Raw genomic sequence first — 20,969 nt, forward strand, 5'->3', positions numbered from 1 at the left:
TGATGTATATTTTTACCATGCCATATCCAACCACATCATACAAAGTGATTGCTTTTACAGATGAGTTTTTTATATTTCTGTGAAGTGCCTCAATACAATTTATTGCATTAATACAAGTTGCAATATGAATAAAAGTCAATTTTCTTAAAATTTAGTTTGCCATACCACTTCATTCATCACTCATTTATCCAAAATGTAGAACTAGGTCATACATAGACCAAATTAGTTGATTGATGCATGCATATGCTCATATATTAACAAAACAAAAGTGTATGGTCATACATTTTTCATGTTAGAAGGAAGCATTGGTAGTTGGCAATGTGACACATTGATCCAATGTCCTACAAAGTATTTCATTGTCTATGTTTTATTTACTTTTCAACATTTTTAAATTTGATTTGATTCTTTATTGTTTTTACAGTACTTAATTTCTTAACAGTAATGTGTTAGCTACCTGTCAATGTTTGATAGCTGCAGAAACTTCCTTTCCGGCAAGAGCAGCTAGACTTTTGCAGTCTGTTCCTTCAAAACTTCTGTCAGAAAGAATAAGAAATTGACCAAAGTGTAGAAAACAACGGGTTCCAGGAATTGTGTTAGCCACGTGTTAAGAGAGATGCCTCAAAGAGCACTGTAAGTATTGCAATAATTCTAAGTTTCATTGTCTTAGATCCTGAAATCTAGAGTGTTCCAGTCAAACTCATAGATAATGCAAAACCAGAACAGGCAGTTTAATCCAATAAAGCAGTGCAAAAGCTACACAATTAATTTAACAGAATACATAAATCAATTGGCAGATGACATTTAATATAGACGAGGATAGTGTGTACTTAGAAAAAAAAAGTGGTTGACCTAAATATTCCATGAATGACATAATAACTAAAGACAATTTTATGCTCAATATAACAATTCTTAGCAAAATCAGATAAGGACAGCTGAAGTTTTAATACTACATTCACCTGCACAGTATTTTTTTTAACAGGAATTAAAATCTTAATTCTAAACAGAGGGATATTTTTAAAAAGAAATTCCAAAAAAGAAATAGCCTGTTGGGAACTAGTGGAACAGCAGCAGGAGAAATTATTCAGCCTGCCAGGGCTGCTCTGCCATTCCACAGTATGACTGAGCTCTTACCTCAATCCTAGTTTTCTCCACTATCCCTATAACCCTCGATCCATCTGAGACCTGTTAAATCTTTGTTTTGAATATACTCAACAACTGGTTATCTGCAACAATGAGGTAGATAAATCCAAAGGTTCATAACTGTTGACTACTGTGGGTCCAGTAAAATAGTTATAATGCTATCAGATTAATACTGTAATCCCTAATGATCTGGAGAATTGGGTTTGAGTCTTAACATGACTGATCCAGAATTTAAACTCAGTTAACTAAGTAAATCTAAAATTAAAAAGACAGTGACTACAAATTGACTGGAATGTTGTAAAATCCATTGTTTCCAAGTTTCCTCTCTCAAACCATGGTAAATCTGGAATTCTTTAACCGAGAGAGCTATGGAAGCTCAGTTATTGATTGTATTCAAACCGAGATTGGTGTTGATTGACACATGTAAGACCCAAGAGTCTTGACCTGAGGATGTATGTGGAGAGCATGTTTCCTCTTGTGGGAGAACCTAGAACCAGGATTCCTGTTTAAAAATAAGGAATCACCTATTTATGAAAGAGATGAGGTGAAATTTGTTCTGAAGGGAGTGTGAATCTTTGGAACTCTCTTCCTCAAAGGCAATGAATGTAATCTTTGAATACTTTTGAAGCAAAGGCAGCTAGATGCTTGATGAGCAATGTGGTGAAAGATTACTGGTAGCCAGGAATGTGAAATTGACATTACAGCCAGATCAGCGGCAATCTTAATAAATGGCAGAGCAAGCTTGAGAGGTCGAAGCCTGCTCCTGATACTAATTCATATAGTCCTATGTAAGATTTTTGGATATCAGAGGATTTGAGGGATATAGGGATATGGTGTTTAGGAAGATCATCAGCCCTGATCTTGTTGAATGGCACAGCAGACTAAAGGGTATATATGGCCTACTCCAGCTCCTATTTCTTACATTCTGTTTTGATGAACAATCACCATCTTGACACATTAGCTGTTTATCCTCTGCAGATGCTGGGTATTTCTAGAATTGTATGTTTTTATTTCACACTTCCAGTGAAATGTTTTTGCTTTTCAATTTTCTAGTCTCTCAACTCTTAAAAATATTCTGCTTTTCTATTTTTCCAATAAAATAACTTCACAATTCTCTATATCATCTGCTATCTGTTGCATCATATTCCAATTGGCATGTTCAGTGCATTTTTAAAAAACTTAAAGTTATTAAGAAATTCTGATTTAACTTCTTGTAATTATTGGGGAAAAATCTATACTTACTCAAAAGTGCCAGTATTTATGCAGGTGCAAATCATAACCGTAATGATCCTTGCAGGGTACAATTAGCTCCTACAGCTTGCCCCAACGGAGTTGCAGTTGTACTTCATAATTGAAAGCAGGCTTTATGATTTATGGCACATAACCAGGCGTGATATGGGATTTCCTGGAAGGGCAATTGGCGTTTCTTTATCACGCTAATTTTTCACAAGAATCACAAAGCTGGCAGCACCGGCGCTGCTTCATGTTTCTGACCGCCCTCCCCACCCTCTTGCCTCAAGTTTTGTTTTTGTGGCAGGAGTTCATTATAATGCTTCGTGGTTCGAAAGCTTTCAGGCCAAGAGGCTGGGCAGAAGATGGGGGAGACCGGCGTCGGTAAAAGCGGTGCGAAGCATCGAAGACGTTGCCTTGTCAACGGTCAGGTGCCAACCGGCCACCCGACGCGGGTAAGGATTTGCGCGCCCACGAGACCCTTCCCAGCCCCGATGATTCCCCCCCCCCCCCCTCCCCTACCTGCGGCGTGGAGGAGACGGAGGGCTCACTCTCATCCTGGAGAAAGCGGACGAACTGTGTCAGTAACCCCATCCCCGCCACCCACACGCTGCACCCCCGCCCCCGCCGTCCACTCCAATCCGCAAGCGCCCCCCCCCGGCTCTCAACGTCACGCTTGCCCAGGGCGAGGGAGCGGACGCGAGCTGCACGTGCGGGGCGGGGGCGGGGGGGCGAGCGCGCGGCGGGGGGGGGGGGGGTCGTGCCGAGAACCCCGGTACCTTTTGAATCGGGAACGTTGCGGTGACCCAGAGGCTGCAGGTGGAGGGAAGAAGTGGCCAAAGCAAAGATCAACGACGGCCTTACCGGGGAGAAAGGGGAGGGGGCGGAGAGAGAGAGTAAGGAGTTTCCCCCCTCACCACCACTACCCCTACCTCTCCTCAAACAATATAAAAGCCAGCAGCAACAGCACCGTCGGCTCCCTGGGGGTTTTCAGCGCCGTGTCTTGACCGAGGGAGAGGGGGGGGGGACGGAGGACTGCAGCCCCATGGACGGCTCCTTCGGGTAGGTGTGAAGCGGGCGCGGCTCCGGCCGCCATTGGCCGAATCACGTGGCGGCGGGGCCCCAGCGGTTGACGGCGGGCGATTCAACTGCAAACACTTGGTGCCGCCCTGCTGCTGGCACCTTCGGTTGAACCGATGGACCCGAGGGAAGGGGGGGGGGTGCGGGCGGTGGTGATTGTATGTAGTGTTTGGTCCTTGCGGCGGGTGGGTTTTGTTTGGGGGGGAGGGAAGGAGAGAGGCAAAATGAAGCTGGAGGTGATGGGGGCAGCGTGAGCGGATCTGGGACCAAAACTGAAGCAAGTGCCACCGGCTGTGCTGGGACTGGATTAAACGCAGGAATTCCCACCGCCCCCGTCCTCAGCAGCCCTGCAGAGACCCAGACACACGATTCAGCTTGATGACCCTTCACCAAGATCTGGAAGGAGTCAGGTGTTGTCATGAAATGTCATCGACCCGAACCGTGAATCTGCTTCCCTCTCCACAGATGCTGCTTGACTTGTTGATTAGTTTGAGCATTTGTTGCTGCACGCTATAAGCAAAATATGGTGTTCAGGTGCAGGGTCTCGACCTGAAACGTCTGCCATTCCCTTCCTTCCCCCCCCCCCCAGTTGCTGCTGGACCCACTGACTACTTTGTTGCCCCAAATCCCAGTGTCTGCAGTCTCTTTGTAAGCAGAAGACTGCCGATCATGGAGACCGTAAATTAAACCAGAGAATGCAGTGAAGGTCAGGTAGATCCTCACATTGGCTAAAACCCAACGCTCCCATCACTTGTTCACAAGCGCTGGCCGACTAGTGAGGCAGGGAGCAGACAATGGGACAGAGAAATGTGGATGCAATGTCGGTGCATTCAATATCTGTTGTAAATATTGGGAAATTTCAGTATCAAACTCATTTAAGTATTAATTGAATTGAGTCATTTTCCCCGCAAGATGGAATTTTGTGGAAACTGGATTATTTTGTTGTTTGGTTAACTGAAGAAGAACATTTGGCAGCAAATGTAACAAATGGGTTTCAGGGTAAGATTACAGTAAAATGCTTGCACCCTGAAAAGTAATCCAAGGGGAAATAATATCTGCAAACTAGAGGGGTAAAAAAGAAGAGTGAAGGGAAACAAAAGGAGAAAACGACGAATACGGAAATGAGGAAACCATTGTTCAAAAAAAGAGGAAGAACGACAATAAGCTGAAAGCAAGATTGTTATTAAAAACATTTTGAAGAACTGACATTGAATATAAAACAATATGAGGACAGTGGTCAGATCAGTGCGACCGTCAAGTATAAAAGTGGTTGAAGATTAAAGTTCTGTCCGAGCCACACACACACACACTAGTCATCACCACCACCACCACCACCACCCCCCCCCCCCCCCCCCCCCACTCCTGGCATGACGACTGCATTGAAAATAGAAATTGAGCACGGAAGATTTTCCAAGTGATTTGGCCATAGTTTGTCATAATACAAGTGATTTTAATGCAGCAATACATAGACTAAAGTCGAAAGGAACGCGGGGAAAAAAAAACAAATCTGGAAACAAAAACTTGGAATGACAGGTTTCTGGAGTAGACGGAGAAATAAATGTCAATGTATCCAAAATAATAATTTAACAGGTATTACAGACGGCTAGAAATTAAACATGCAGATTATTTTGTACACATCCGGCGAATTACACACTATCAATATTTATCCAATTATACGATAGATTAACATGAGTCCGTTTGGAAAAGGTATCGGGGAAAGGACTTGGTGAATTGTGGACAGTTAGGGATATCGTGGTCCGTAGTTAGGAATTTGATTTGAAGTGAAGTTCATGCACACGAACTGCAGTCGATCCATGGGAACCTTGTGCTCAAGCGTCTCCAACTGCTTTAGAGCTTTATTGTCCCGTTGCACTACACACGTGCCAGGAGTGCGCAGGAAAGGGAAAGTGTGTTGCAGTGATCCAAGATCCTAAATTACTGCATGTATTAAATTTGTAATCCATCGTCACGAATAATGCACTGCTTTATCCGATCACAACAGAAAGAAACTTCAATTGTATTCATAGCGAAAAATGTAGAATGCTGAGTTCTGGTCAATAAATTTTAAGCAATAGTTTTGAATACGTTCTGTACTGATTGCAAAGAAAGTTAAATCTTACATTTCAGAAAATATCAAAAGGAATATGCACCTTTGCTTTACTAGTTTGTTTTTAGTACTAAGGTTTACGAACAAAGGACCCTCGTTACTCCATATTTAGGTTTCATTGCAAAACTAGGTTGCGCCATCTATGGAATAAGCATTCGACTTCTTTCAATATAAGAAAAGCGCCATCTAATCTCTTAAATGTGGAGTTTGGATTACCGGTCGTATAAATATTCAAAATATATTTATCATACTTTCAACAAACTTTACTGAGTAATTAGAGTACATAATCTCCCTCCCTTTCCCAAATTAATACTCAAGTAGCATTTCATTTAAAGCAAATCTACTTGTAGATCTATGTGCGACTGACTTTCCCTCTGCAGGAGAAAGTAATTGTTTTAGAATGACATAGTAATTGTGTAGATTGACAACAGGGAACCCCCTCCCACTGTGTCTGTATTGTGTGAGAGACTTGACAGATGAAGAACAAAAGTACATTATCTACACTTGTTTACTTTCTAATGCTGAGGGAGGGAGGGGGGGGGGGGGGGGGGGGGGGGGCGCTGCTGGTGCTGCCTGAGCGGGGATTGCAGGAAAAAGGCGGGTTTTACGGAGAACCGCCAAGATCACAAGTGCGCCTGCGCATTACATTGACTCTGGTTTGGGCGCGAGATTTGGCGGGAGGGGAGGGTCCAGGGCTTTGTTTGTAGGAATCTGTGTTTACAGAGTGTACACTTTAATCTCAACTTGCTTCCTCCTCGTGTGAGTTTGGGTGATCACTTGCAGCGACACTTCTTCCGCAGTCTGTAAGAAACTCATGGCTCGGCGGCCACGGAATAGGTAACTATTATGTGTTTTGGCTGGTGTCTGATGAACAAAAAATAAATGATTATTGCAGAAAGAGGAAGAACTTTCACTTTAATTTGGCGAGCTTTTCATTGTGGTTAGAGAAGAAGACTTGTTAAATGGTGAGCTAGAAGTTCGGTCTTCAGATACTTTATGCAGCTAATTTATGAATGGATCCGGAGCCGTGTACGTGTAATTTGCTCATTGCTTCTGCGATAAACTTCAGTCGTATTTAAAAACTGGGTCAAAATGAGATTATAAAACGACGTCTCAATTTATTGTTCTAAATTATGCACAGACAGTAGATTTAAAAGGTACAGAGCTTCCATTCATTCATGTGCGCAGGTTCTGTGACAAATGACAACAGCGCTAAGATTGAAAAAAAAATGCATAGATCACTTTATACAATCATCGTGAAGTCTGAAAAGGCATAATTTACATTGCACGTCTCCAGAATATTGAATATGGAGCAGCTTAATTAGTTTTAACTGCAGCATTAATACTTGTCTGTCAACACGTTTCATACAGGAAAGTGTTGACTAGTCCGTATTTGTGTGTAGTTTATATTGTAGTTTCACAGTTGCTATGTTCATCATTCACTGAACTCTGCATGAGTGCAAGACAAGCATGATACTGACAAACTGAATGCGTTCACGCATGAAGAAAATTGTATCTAGTTTTGATTAATAAAGTAGATAACATTTTTATTGTTTTCTTAGTGCATGAGCTGGTGGAGTGACACGTGGATATTAATTTGTTGCAAGCTGTATGATACTGTTGAATACAAGATCCTAACATTCAACACAATATTAAGGTGGTTCTTGAATATGTCATTAAAAGCTGAACTTGGCAGAGACTCTGACCTAGGTTGTCATTAAGTTAGAACACGTAACAGTGGCAGTGCCAGAAATTGCTCTGATCTCTTTCTCGAACTTGACCATTCGTCCGTGACTAACGTTTGTGGTTTAAGTAAATTGAGTATATCAGATAGTTTATCGTCATTAAAATCCGAATGAACCGAAATGGGGAACAATGATACCTACCCAGTGTGTATGAAACACGACCAAAAAGTTCTTAGTGCTCGCAATCGACGGAAATTCCTTAGGGCCGATATATTCTTGAGATAAATGAGTCACCGAGAGGATTCTTTAAGAATTTCAGGACTAAAAAACACTCACTGGGTTATAGTAATGCGGCATGTTTTAATTTAATGCAGTAAGTTTTTTTTCGCGCACGACAGTACAGATTGGAGAACTTGACGAGTTAGATAAGTCAGGGCCGCAGTTGTTATGTTTTAGCGCATGAATTGCCGAGTTCGTGGTTTATTGAGCTTTCATTTATGGGTCACTGGAAAAACTATCTAAAATCTCGTAATTGAATGTAGGGACGTTATGATCGCGATACTATGAACTCAGCAATTGCTTAAAAAGTTTGCCCTTTACTCCGCTGTCGCCAACGTATTGGCTTAGCAGTATTTGTACAAGTACCAATGACCAGCAGCATGCAAAGGATTCATTAAAGAGTTTTCAAGAATATTTAAACTGCCTGTCGTTGCGTTTTATCTATCGTTTGCGTGTGAAGTTAAGCCTTGGAGATGATATCCTCTGTAAAATGGGGCCAGATTTTTCAATTTGCAATAATTTTCCTGTAAGCTTGGACGTTAAGATAAATATTATCACCTGTTAACCATTACTTTGTAGGAATATATTGATTTGGGCCCCGACTGCAACAATGTGAATGTTTGTTTCCCATCATATGCCCCCTGAGTAAAATAAAATGTCATTTTGTATTGAATTGTAGAGAATTTGTGGTGTGGAGGCATGTATTCTCAGTACAGAGCCAGAAGAGAAAAATCCCTTTTAATGTTTTGTATTTAGTTTGAGCGCAAATTGCATGTGAAGGAGCAGTGTAGAAGTTCATAGCGTATTTCAGTCCCTGACAATTTAACCAGTTGCTTTTTTAACTGAAGACCAATCCCGAAGTTTAATGTCCAAAAAACAATTCTAGATCAAAGAAAGTATTTATGCAAGCATTAAAACGCATTTAAACTTAAATATTGAAAACCAACATTTGTTTTTAAAGGTGTTAAATTAAATTGAAGTCTTGGGATAATAATAGTTAATGTAAGTAACAACCAAAAAAAATTCTTGAATTGGCATTAGCTCCCAAATGCATTGTTTCATTTGGGGAGAAGCTTTGACTGTTCTTGTTCCTACCACTAGATGGAGTGATCTGCAGGGATAGAGAGAAGGGAAAATAATTTCTTCAGGAACAATGCCTCCTTCAGGCTGAACTTGGAGCGGTGTAAGTGGTAGCCCCTAGACATCTCATGCAATTGATAGTGCAAATGGTAGTCACAGAGTTGTGTAGCACAGAAACAGACCCGTAGTTGAGGTGCATTGAAGATTAGAGCTTAAATAAAAACATAACTCTATTCTCAATTGTTAAATTCGATCTTATTTATATTTTTGAAGGGAATAACTTTTTATTTATTTTATGTTTTCAAGAGCCTGACTGATTGCCTTCTAATATTGCAAAATAGGCTAAAATATTTGATAGGAAACATATTTTCACATAGTGGTTATCTGGTACTCAGTGAGCAAAGTTAACTACACAATTTATTGAAATGGCTTGAATATGAAAGGAAACATCATTGAAACAGCATAATTATTAAAAGATTTGTCTTTCTAAACTTTGTAAAATTTTATGTTATAATCCTGTGGCACATACCATCCACAAGGGACCTTCTCCCACCCATTCATTGCTGGTCTAGCCCTTGTTGCTGGGTGTGTATATGATAGCAAATGATTTTCCCCTATCTTCTTACCCTCCTTTTGGGGAGACTTGACAATACTTAATGTTGTCCGATAAAGATGGCACTGAAATCCAGTTTTGGATGCAGATTGCAAACATTACTCAGGATGTTTGGAGCTTGCACCCATACAAATTGCATATATTATGAGAACAAATAATTCTGGGGTTAGGTTTCTCCACCTTCTTCTTATGTTCTTTTGGCTAAAGTTGGCATTTTTGGCTTTACCATGAATTTTATAGAATATTTGATAGTAGAGATGATCACACATGACTCTTTCAAATGACTTCCTCATCCTCGTATGCACGCTCACTAAAGAACTTAGGCAAGTCAGGAGTAGACACTTTATTCAAATTCAGTATTCTCCTTCCAATCATAAGGTCAAAAACTCATACTGGGTATCAAAATGGTAACATTCTTGGTCAGAAAGGCTTACATGTGCATGATTGTCAGGGGACTCAAGGCTACTTTTATTGTTTAGATCATGTGTACATGTATTTTTTTTACTATGTCTTACAAACTACTGTCTGAAATTTTCAGATAGATAAAAAATATACCAAAAGTCAAAATATCTTTGGTGCTGTGGAATTATAGAAACAAAATATAGGCATTCCCTGCATAACAGCCATTCGGGTAATGAAAATTTGCCCTTGCAGAATTCACAAATCACCACCCAAAAAATTGAGATGCGGAATAAAATTCACTCTCTGAATTTTTTCAACTTGCATTTCTTGACATGAGCAGATGATGCCGCTTAATATTACGGAAAATCGTGCTACAGACCGTTTTCTAGGAATGCAATCCCTCCCACCACCACCATAATGTGGGGGTCACCTATATTATGGACAGCTAATTGGATGCATTTGTTGCTCACATGATGGTAACTTGTACATGGAAGTGAGATTCAGTAAACATTGATTTGAGAATGTTTTTATTAATCCATTAAGAATTTTACATGTGTTAATTGTAAACAATATTTCCATTATTAAAAGCATGTTATTTCAAGTACATCTGTTAATTGATCAAGAACAAATAGAATTAAATACACTAGCTATATAGTCAAAATATAATTTTGTGTAGAATTTGGATTCTATGATTAACTAGTTAAAGCTTTTAAAAATCATAATACATTACAAGCCATTGCTCAGAAAGTTGTTTGGAATATGTCTGTATGCTCTAGACTGAGTCTAGATTACCATATTTGATCTTCTGGAACATCATTATCTTTGACAATATATTTAAATTTGGGAGATTAAAGTGTTGTCTAATTAATAAAGTATTTTATTTGTAGTTTATATAGTAGCGATGAGGAGGAAGAAGAGATTGAAATGTTTGATCATGATTATGATGGTCCTCAACCAAAGTCTTGTAAACGCCAATTAAGTAAAACACGATGGACACGCGAAGAGGTATGTCAAGATTGACTGAATGTGATGCAATCTTTTTAAAAATATCTATAATCTGAAGATGTGATCATATTAATAAAATTAAAAATTATTCATTGCATTTCAGTTGTACTAATTACTGCTTATTCTTGAAGTAAAAGTAGTATATTCCTGATGAAATAATAATCACATACATGTCAGATATTAATGAGCTGAAACCAATGGCTATTTTGCTCAATTCAGAAGCTTTAGAGCTTCAATTTGCAATTTTAATTATTCTATGTAAATAAACAATGAATGCAAGCATTCACTTAATGTCTTAAAGGATGAAAAGCTGAAGAAACTCGTTGAACAACATGGAACAGAAGATTGGAAAGTTATTGCCAATTTCCTCCCTGTAAGTACTACTTTCTATGATGTATCTGTATAATTCAAGATAGTTGGTAGTTTTATTAAGTAAATGTGAGCTAATGTTGTGATTCATTGTTCTTGAAAATTAATGTAACAGACACATACATTAGGTAAGGATAAATGTATTAATACAGAATAGCAGTCATTCTAAAACTAGTAAATCCAATTGTTTTACACCCATCATGTGTCAAAGACTGTTGAAAATGATATTTACTTGATAATACTGATTGAATAAGTTGCTTTGTTCTAATGCTGTTAAAGTACTCAAGAATGATTTATGTTGAGTTTTAAAATCTATTTTAACTGTTATGTGGAGATACAAAAACTTTAGATTTCTCAGAACTGGAAGATAAGCCATATGTAATTTATGACCCTTAAATGGGTTATTTAATTGTTAGATCACTTAATTTCACTTTCACCACATAATTGAATATATTACCACCAAGCACCTGGTAAACTATCTGACACCTGACTTACTGCAGCTGTTACTTTGAGATTAAATGTAGTTTGATGAAGTCAAGAACTGAAAAATTAACTATGAGCAAACATGCCAAAATTAATGAAATACCACAGTCCATTTGTTTTAATGAAATATCCTTTTGGGGGTGTTATGGGAAAATAAATGCTAAAAGCTTTTGATGTACACAGTAGTGGACTCTGGGTTCTTTCTCTTATTACACGTTTACATACTTCAAAAGTGAAATGCAGAAATGAAACTTGTCTGCTGAGTATTGTCTTGAATTAAAGCCACAAAGTGATGTACGTTCTCTTGACAACTTTAAAACGTTAGAATTAGTTCCTGTATTTCTTCGCTAATCTAGAACCGGACTGATGTGCAGTGCCAACACCGATGGCAAAAAGTTCTAAATCCTGAACTCATTAAAGGTCCTTGGACAAAAGAAGAAGATCAAAGGGTAGGGTCATTTTTAAAAATGTTTAGTACTATTGATTTTTATGCTTTTTGGCACTTGACTTAAAGAATCTAACAGTGACCAATCACACTGAGAGAAATGACAAATAATGTCATTATGTTTTTATAGAGGAATGCGAGACTTAATCTTAGAAAGAGATTCTCCCACTTACCAAATTCTGAGTTTAATACTCCATAGAAGTCATACCCCATTGAATTAGACCCAAATGGTACTTCATCCATTAGCTAAAACTACCTGTAATTATACTAGCAAAAATTTCAAAGACCTGACCTAGGGCTAGTATATTAGGGACCTTCCTAATTAACTCTGCAACTGCCACTCCAGGTGGTTTGTTTGCCACATGAGTAAGACTGAGAAAGAAACTACAAATTAAGATTAATATTAAGTTAAATGATAAATGCAAAACTTAAGTAAGTCAAAACCCTTAAAACTCTCCCATCAAATTCTGTGCTTAAGTACTTGACTAAAATGATGCTCCATAGAACTTGGCTCCATGCATTAGCAAATGCCTCCTGTGTCTATATTCCTAATGTAATCAGATGTAACCCAGAGCTACTTCAAAATTGATTCTTAATGTTGCATATTAGAGCTCTTTTCATTCTTGGAAGAAACTTCTTTTACATAATGTGGGTAATACATTATAATCTGTTTGTTCTTCATTCATACGTTTTGACGTATAGGATTTACTTTCCTTTGGCGAACAATAAGTAAATTCTCTTAAGACAAAATAGTAAAGCATAAACAATGTTGCTATTGCTTAAAACATATTAATTTACTAAATAGGTATAATAAGGAAAATTCCATAATTTAGAATACGGGCAACTCTCATATAACGGGGGGGGGGGGGGGGGGGGGGTTGCTTTCGTAGAAAACTGGCCATATTGCAATTTTCTGTAAAGCGAAACTGCATCTGAGCTTGCAACAAGAAAAGTGGGAAAAAAAATTAAATTTTGTATTCATTTGTTTACTTTTTATTCACATAAGATGTGGAATAAAATCCACTCTAAGTTTTTGGGTAGTGATTTGTTAATTCTGTAAGGCAAATGTCTATAACCCGAATGGCTGTAACATGGGGGTTGCCTGTAAAGTTCAAATTTACATAACTTGGTTATTGCCTTTTTAAAACTAAAACATTTTATTGTAGGTAATAGAACTTGTGCAAAAATATGGTCCAAAGCGCTGGTCTGTTATTGCAAAGCACCTAAAAGGGAGAATAGGAAAACAATGTCGAGAACGGTGGCACAATCATCTGAATCCTGAAGTGAAAAAAACTTCCTGGACAGAGGAAGAAGACCGAGTTATATATCAAGCACATAAAAGACTTGGAAATAGATGGGCAGAAATAGCAAAGCTACTTCCTGGAAGGTAAATGTTGAAGGCAGACCTATCAAAAAGTAATAGCCTGAAGTCTAATGGACCGATGAAAAATTAGTCCTGAGGTAAATTATAGAATTGTAGGATCTAAACTGTCGTACTGGGATCTTCAGAACACGCTGTAACATACAGTGACAGAAATTGAGTTACAACATATGATCGCAGAACTTGTGTTAGAATGGATGGTGGAGGGAATATTCAGTGGACTGCTGAGAGATGAGTATTTGGATTATTTCTGTATCATCTGCAATAGTAAAATGAATTCAGAAGCTGCAATTTATTTACATTTGTCGATATCAAACTAAGAGGAACTGTGGAATAAAGACAAAACTGAGAAATTACAATGAGTTGAACAAAATATTTCTGTAGACTGGAGAATGGCAGATAAAATTTAAAGTGGGTGAGTGTAAATTATTGCACAAAGGAAAAAAAACTAAGAATGCACGATGGTATTAAAATAGGTTAAGAAGAAGTTGAAGAAGACAACCAGCCTTTGCAGTTCTTCCCTATGACTTCTTTGTTCAGCTGCCGCCTGGTGTCAAAGGCTTACTTATCTGACAACCATCCAGCTAGCCTGTTAATCCTGCTGATTTAGCTGAGAAACAGAAACAAATTGTTAATCAGATGCTTTGATTAAATTTATTGGGCCTCTTGGGAAATTTGCTCTTGCACATTTCCCAAACCTGTAAATATCAGCATCATTATTTTGTGAAATTTGTAGTTATTGTTTTATATTCTTTTCATATCCTTCATACAGACTCAGATAGTATTTATAAGCATATAGTTATTAAGGATTGAGCTTTACTGTATGTGACCATACTGACAATTTCTAGTGAGTGGCAATGCAAATACTCCTTTCGTCATTTTCTGGGTAAAAGAATAGCCATTATTTTGAGCTTTGAAGTCTGATGGGGAAGGGTCTGCATTTCAGAAGTGCTAGCAATGCATTTCAGATTTCAAATAATTTTACTTGTTTCAATGTAAGTGAGGACATTCTTGTGATGTACATCATTAGGTACAAAGAGCATGAGATTTTGAATCTGGGCTCGTTTCAATAATGTATCAGTTTCCATTAGTTGATATAGATGTTCAGTTGACTGCCATTTCAGTAGGTTGTTAGAAAGAACATCAAGACGTGTATTTCCATAGGTTGTTAGTCTACAATAACACCATCAAAGGCTTCTGATTTAGTGGCAACTATTATTTTCTGTAGTTGTTTTTGGATAAATTGTTGACTTACGTACATTTTCAAATTATCTATGTGTGTAGGACTGATAATGCTATCAAGAACCATTGGAATTCCACAATGCGTCGTAAAGTAGAGCAAGAGGGCTACCTGCAGGAGTCTTCTAAAACAAGCCAGCAGCCAGTTACAACAAATTTTCAAAAAAATAACCTTATTTTGGGTTTTCCACATACTCCTCCATCTACCCAGTTATCAACCAGCCAACCCCAAGTCAATGGTGACTATGCATACTTTCATCTTCCTGACCCACAAGAGGTAGGATATTAGGATTTCTTCCTGTGTTTTTTTTTAGTAACTTTGCTGATCGTAACTATGCTATACTATATCTATGTATTAATGTTGAACGGTTAACAGAGTAAAAGTCATTCAGTAACCTATTCAGGAATGGACTTTGTATTAAATATTTATAATTTACATTACAATTGTTATTACTTAAATTTAAAATGCTTCTTATCCTTAATATCATAAAAGGTAAGATTTTTTAAGTGTTTGGTTGCAAGCTGGTAATAAAGAGCCTGATCTACCATTACATCATTTTCTTAAAAAGCTATTGAGAATTGTAGTTGCTTTTGTTGTTAAAAATATCTCATGTTCTGGGTACTTTTAGGTATACAAAAATAATTCATATAAATAGCAATAATTCTTGCGGTCTTGATTTGCCTCTTTTGTTACTTTGTTCAGATTTCCAATCAGATGCCCTACCCGGTTTCTCTGCATGTGAATATGGCCAATGTTCCCCAACCAGCCACTGCGGCTATTCAGGTAAGTTCAATTTTTCTTTCGCCTGATTCCTATAATGTGAGTTATTAAGACCATCGTGTTTTTGGGTTACTTTCAAATTCAATAATATGATCAAAATTTTTATTTTAGAAGATATTTATCCTCTCTATTTTAGCAGCTAGGTTTTACCATTTATCCTCAAGGAAGTTCATTATAAGTTGGGTTGGCTCTTCATGGTTGCCTTGGCCTCAGCTTTGGTAGCTGAGGTTTGGAAGTCTTAATCAGTATAACGTCGTATTTAAAATCATACCCTTTGATCGCTTCTTTCTTTTCCCTCAACTCTTAATTTCAGAGACACTATAATGATGAAGATCCTGAAAAAGAGAAAAGAATAAAGGAATTAGAGTTGCTACTAATGTCGACTGAAAATGAACTGAGAGGGCAGCAGGCATTACCAGTAAGAATGTCACTGTGCGGCTTGGATAAAGGGCTAGCAGCTTCACCCCAGTGCTCTTTTCTCTCCTCTCTACCTCTGAAAGGCTCTATATTAATTTCAAATCCATAAAGTTAAAGCTGAAATCTCTACAAAGCCATTTTAGAGTAATGGAGAATGCATTTTTTTGCCTAAGTACATCTAATTCTTTTTCAAAAGTTTTAAATATTGCAGAACCAACAAATACATATTTCACTGATGTATTGAAATATATTTCCTCAGTATCATACCAATAAATTTTAAATTTGACAAGGTTAATCTAGAGCCAACTTCTAAATCTATCTTTTGCTTTCAAAGGCTTTGCTCTTTTTTGCATTGCATTTCATCTCTTGTATTCATTTTTTAAATTGCATGTTTGGTGTTTACTTCAATGTTTTTAAACTGTACATTTGATTATTTACACATTATGTACATTACACATGGCTGGTCAAATTAACCCATTTTGTCTAAATTATTAGCAAGTAGTGATGCATGACATAAAATCTGGCATTTTGATCGTTTCTATAATATATGATCAGTGTTTCAGTTGTAAAAGGAACAGTGCTGGTTTTGGTTTTACTGTATGTGGTAAAAGCCAGAGAAAACCAAGTGAAAATAAATGGCCAGCATGATCGGGATTTTGATGAGGATTGTTGATGCAGTAGGTTTGCATGAAAAATAACCTGCATGATAATATACATAACCGTACTAATAGTTTACATCTAGAAACTACATAAAACTGATTTACTTTAAATGTTTATTTATCATTTCTTCCATCACCTGACTACATATTAAGCTTATCTCTAATTTCTCCTCTATTTTCTGATAATTTTGATTTGCGCACCTCTGTGTTGCGTTGGTGTGAGCTGTAGCATTAAAAAGGGTTAGCTGCAGTAATTTACTGCAACCAAAGCAACTCTAACTCAACATTCTAAAATGGCCTGCACTAGGATTTTAACTAGTACAAGAAAAAAACTCCTAGAACACACTTTACAAACCATATGTCATCCCAGTATTGTCCCTGATTAGATCAAAGCCCTGATGATAATTCAATTACATTATCAATTAATGAGGATATTTAAACATAGGTTGTAATATTTTAATATCTGCATTTTTCTTGTTGAGGGAAGAAAAAGACGAGTTCTAATTTAGCTAACAGAGCAACAACTTGTATAGTTCTTTACATGGGGTTTCAAATGTAGCTTACAAGAATGATGCAACTGCTAAAAAGCTTCAGCTAGTATCTGATTCAATCGTGTGCAATCTCATTGCTAACTTCCTTTACTTTCCCTCTTCCTTTTCTGCAGACTCAAACTGCTGATTACACTAGCTGGAATGGTACTGTAGTCATTGATAATGCAGGAGCTCACAACAGGAGCCTGGCCATTACTTGCCTCGGGGAGCATCGACAACCCGGACATCCACCTCATATGGATCTTGGTTCCTTGCCTGAAGAAAGTGCATCACCAGCAAGATGCATGATTCATCCTAATGGAATACTCTCACCTTTGAGAAGTGCTCCACATTCTGATTACACAGAAGCACTTCAACTCCTAGACTCAGTGAGTGATTTTTATCAGCTTGGGGGTTAATGACTAAAGATGTATACTTACAATTCTTGTTCTTATGTAGGATATGCATCTGTTTAGTTAAGTTTAGTTAGCTATTGAAAGGTGCAATCTGGAATTATGGGTAATGGATTGCCTAGTAAAACATTATCAAGATCTTTCATACAATGATATGTATTCATCTTTAACTGTATGATGTGGCATTTAAGATAATTTCGACATAAAATAAGTTTGCTAGATTGAAATCTGCAAAAAGAATTTTTTACCCAAGTTTTAAAAAAAATTAGGTTGGCTACTTGTTATATACTCCTCTGGAAAGGAAAATCAGATGGGATGCAGAAAAGGCATATAATCTGGCATTGCTCATTTTGCTATTCTGCCAAAGTTGAAGGTTCTGCACAATTCGACATTTCTGCACACTGAATCAAGTTGCACCATTAAATCCTAGCATATCAATTTTTTAATTAAATGAAGGCAGGCTTTGATTTGTGCTGAATTTATTGAATTCAGAAAAACCAGGTAAGATCAGCAGAAAGTGTAAAATGATGAGGGAGAAACAAATTTATGTGCAACTCAGTTCTTTAAGTTAGTTATATTGAACTTACTAAAACCTCGGAGCAAATAAAAAAAATGTTGTGTTTTTTAATAATTTAAAGTACAAGTAGTCGAGAAAGGGATATCCCAAGCAAACGTTATTATAGCTTTGAAAGCTATAGCATTTAGCAGTTAGTTACACAGGTGGCACTGTTCGCCATTTTTAGATTCGTGCCTCCCAAATTGTTTCAGGAACCATCTACATGGGGTGATCTCAGCAGTTTCGACTTCCTTGAAGGGGAAGACAGCACACCTAGCAAAAATGTTACAGCAAAAATCACACAGCTTCAGCCCAAAGAGAGCAGCGTTTGCCAGTGTGAAGGACATACTAGCGCAAGCCTAAGCAAAAGCATGGTTTGTCAGGCCTCCCCTGCTTCGCTCAGCCCACCCTCTCCTTCAAAGCTCTGCACACCACCAATAATCCTTCACTGCGATAAGAGAGGCTATCCTAACCATTCATTTAATGGTTATAGTAATTGCTCTGCATTAGCTGACTTCAGCTGTTCTACTCCCAAGTGTGCCCATGTCAAAGGTCTGCCATTCTCTCCCTCACAGGTAGATCAATAGTAATCAACAGATATTACTAATACTGCAACAGACATAAAATGGTTAACAATTTAGAAACTAATTCTGTGGAACAAATGACTAATCACTTTTGTACTCACTGATTTGACTGTATTTTTAACCTACTCACTACTGTCTCTCTGACCACTCTTCTCAGATCAGCATAATGCTAATTAGTTATGCTTTCAATTTTGCACTTAATTACCAACTTTATTCATGGAGTTTTTAAGAATATGTTTAGCTTTTCTTTTCCACTTTATATTCAGTTTAGTCCAGAAGTTGTGTTTCCTGTAACTAAGACATGAATCCTCCTGATCTCCAGAGATAATAAAGCTTTCTTAAATTACAATTACAATACCATCCTTTTGCTTCTTGATACATTTAATTTACATCTTTTTGGCTAACACATTCGAATTTTAAATGTTTATTGTTAAGTTTATAAAAAGCATAACTAGGCAAGCAGGATCAGTCAGCTTATCATTCACAGTTTCTATTTAGTCAGACAGAAGCTGTTGAGGGACACCTTGCACCTGCCTAAATATAATCAATGAAGTAAGAGGATGTGAGGACTTTGGACATACTAGATTCCTTCTCCCTGACCTTCATTGGGATTCAAAGTATGCTTGGTGCAGGTATGCCTGAAGAGAGCAGGTGTATTGGATAATCCATAGACGTAGAGAGCATCTTAAACCAAAGGAAAAAAAATGCAATTACATAGCACCTTTTAGAACCTTGGGGCACCCCAAAACACGCCACTGAAGTACCTTGGAAGTAGGTTGAAAGGAAACACAGTAGACAATAGGGATGCTAATCTGTGATTGGGATTGGATCTTCAAAGATTTGGGAGCAACTGGTTTAAATTTTAATTAGGTTATTGTAAATTAGGCAGCTTCATAATATTCCAGAAAATTACAATAAGCAGTAGAGGTTTCGGTGGTGCAATGCTACCATAAATATAATAGCTTGCACACTGATCCATTGATTATTTTTTGGGCCCATGTTTTCCCTTTGTTTTAACAAAAGGATAATAGTTATTCAGGAGTAAAATGTTTCCCAAAATAATTAATTGTAACTAAGTTCTACCCTTCTTTCAACATTTATTTATTTTTTAAGCTTTTATCAACATCCATGAAAGTTATTGTAATGTTACTAGAAACAGAACTTTTCATCCTTGGGCGCTACTTTAGGTTGCGCGATTGCATCCAGCTGTAATTTTAATTATTTCATGTGCACAGTTGAAAATTATATTGGTTACAGGTTCACTGTTACCCTGGTCTCTGTTGATGATGCTTTACATTTTACTTTTTGGTTGCATTCAGTTCACTGAATTGGCTTTCTCCTTTCAGTTTTTAAATACATCTTCAAGTGATCACCTAGAAGTGGAATCTCCTGCATTAACCTCTACACCAGTGTGGCAATCAAAAGGTTGTTTAACTCCTCTACATCGTGACCAAACACCTAAGACTCAAAAAGAAAATGATGCGTCAGTATGCTTCTTGTTAATTTTTGTTTATTTCTTTGCTTAACATTAATTATTTAAAAGCAGTAAACAACATTTAGGATTGCCCTAAATGGTAGTATGTTAAGGGCTTTTGATAGAATAAGGCATAGTCATTTGTTGAGGAAATTGTCTTTCTGTCATAACTTGCATTGTTAATGTTCAGTAAGAATAATCTCTATGTATTTATTTTTAAGTGTTTTAAGAAGAAATATCTAATTGGAAAATAAATGTTGATATGCATGTTAAATATGTTCTGAAAGAAGAAACATTAGTATCACAATACTCACATTGCAAGGTATTTCTGAATTCCTCAGTATGAAAATTGAAGCAGATAGTTTGGACATATTCCTTTGTTATGCACTGCCTTTAGTTCTTCATCATGTGATTTGTTTTTTCTAATCCTATTTATAACACTTGGAATGTAGGTATTTAGTCAAAGTTTTGTGAAGTATGTGCCATTGCATACTGTTTCTCCTTTCAGGAATGATACCAAAATCAGCATTTTTAGGGGTTTAAGATCTGCAAATCTGAGTTTAGGAGAGTTTTTTTTTAATGAAAGATGGTAATTTAGCTTTTTCTTAATAAACCAGTTTCAGAACTCCAAATATCAGAAGATCAATATTAGAAGGCTCACCTAGAACACCCACACCCTTTAAAAATGCACTTGCAGCCCAAGAAATCAAATATGGATCCTTGAAAGTGCTGGTAAGGATGTCCAGTTGATGATTATTCACTACGTAAAGATACATTTGAAACCCATTTATAGAAATATTTTGATAATGTTTCATTTCCTTACATTAATAGACACCATCTCATCTTGCTGAAGATATACAAGATGTAATTAAGCAAGAGACTGATGAAACTGAAATTATAAATAGTTTTCATGAAAATGGCCAGCCACTTTTAAAGAAAATTAAGCAAGAAGTAAGTGCTTTATTTAACTGAAAACAGAAAATGCTAGAAACAGTCAGCAGGTCAGACAGCATTTGT

At 37.2% G+C, this 20,969-nt stretch overlaps 1 protein-coding gene and 1 long non-coding RNA gene across 8 annotated transcripts in view; one reads left to right on the forward strand and one right to left on the reverse strand.

Annotated features, from left to right (window-relative positions):
- Positions 1–399: 399 nt before the first annotated feature.
- LOC127575397 (uncharacterized) lies at positions 400–2,954 on the reverse strand. The gene is made up of 3 exons (XR_007957049.1): positions 2,893–2,954; positions 2,383–2,545; positions 400–533 (listed from the first exon to the last, which is right to left on the reverse strand). It is a non-coding gene; the product is annotated as an uncharacterized LOC127575397 (long non-coding RNA).
- The window catches only part of myb (v-myb avian myeloblastosis viral oncogene homolog), a 32,961-nt gene continuing 14,657 nt past the window's right edge, over positions 2,666–20,969 (forward strand). For 2 of the 7 annotated variants that reach the window (XM_052025229.1, XM_052025225.1), the window contains exons 1-12: positions 6,261–6,394; positions 10,504–10,621; positions 10,923–10,994; positions 11,830–11,922; positions 13,085–13,305; positions 14,584–14,815; positions 15,242–15,322; positions 15,633–15,737; positions 17,060–17,314; positions 19,825–19,961; positions 20,570–20,684; positions 20,784–20,903. In XM_052025229.1, the coding sequence (XP_051881189.1) occupies positions 6,372–6,394; positions 10,504–10,621; positions 10,923–10,994; positions 11,830–11,922; positions 13,085–13,305; positions 14,584–14,815; positions 15,242–15,322; positions 15,633–15,737; positions 17,060–17,314; positions 19,825–19,961; positions 20,570–20,684; positions 20,784–20,903 (1,572 nt within the window). In that variant the 5' untranslated portion in view covers positions 6,261–6,371. Of the gene's footprint in view, positions 2,826–3,209; positions 3,433–6,260; positions 6,523–10,503; positions 10,622–10,922; positions 10,995–11,829; positions 11,923–13,084; positions 13,306–14,583; positions 14,816–15,241; positions 15,323–15,632; positions 15,738–17,059; positions 17,315–19,824; positions 19,962–20,569; positions 20,685–20,783; positions 20,904–20,969 lie in introns of those variants that run through there. The other 5 variants (XM_052025228.1, XM_052025226.1, XM_052025227.1 and 2 more) reach the window with 5 other exon arrangements.

This window comes from Pristis pectinata, chromosome 10, assembly GCF_009764475.1.
Source record: "Pristis pectinata isolate sPriPec2 chromosome 10, sPriPec2.1.pri, whole genome shotgun sequence".
Classification (NCBI taxonomy): domain Eukaryota; kingdom Metazoa; phylum Chordata; class Chondrichthyes; order Rhinopristiformes; family Pristidae; genus Pristis; species Pristis pectinata.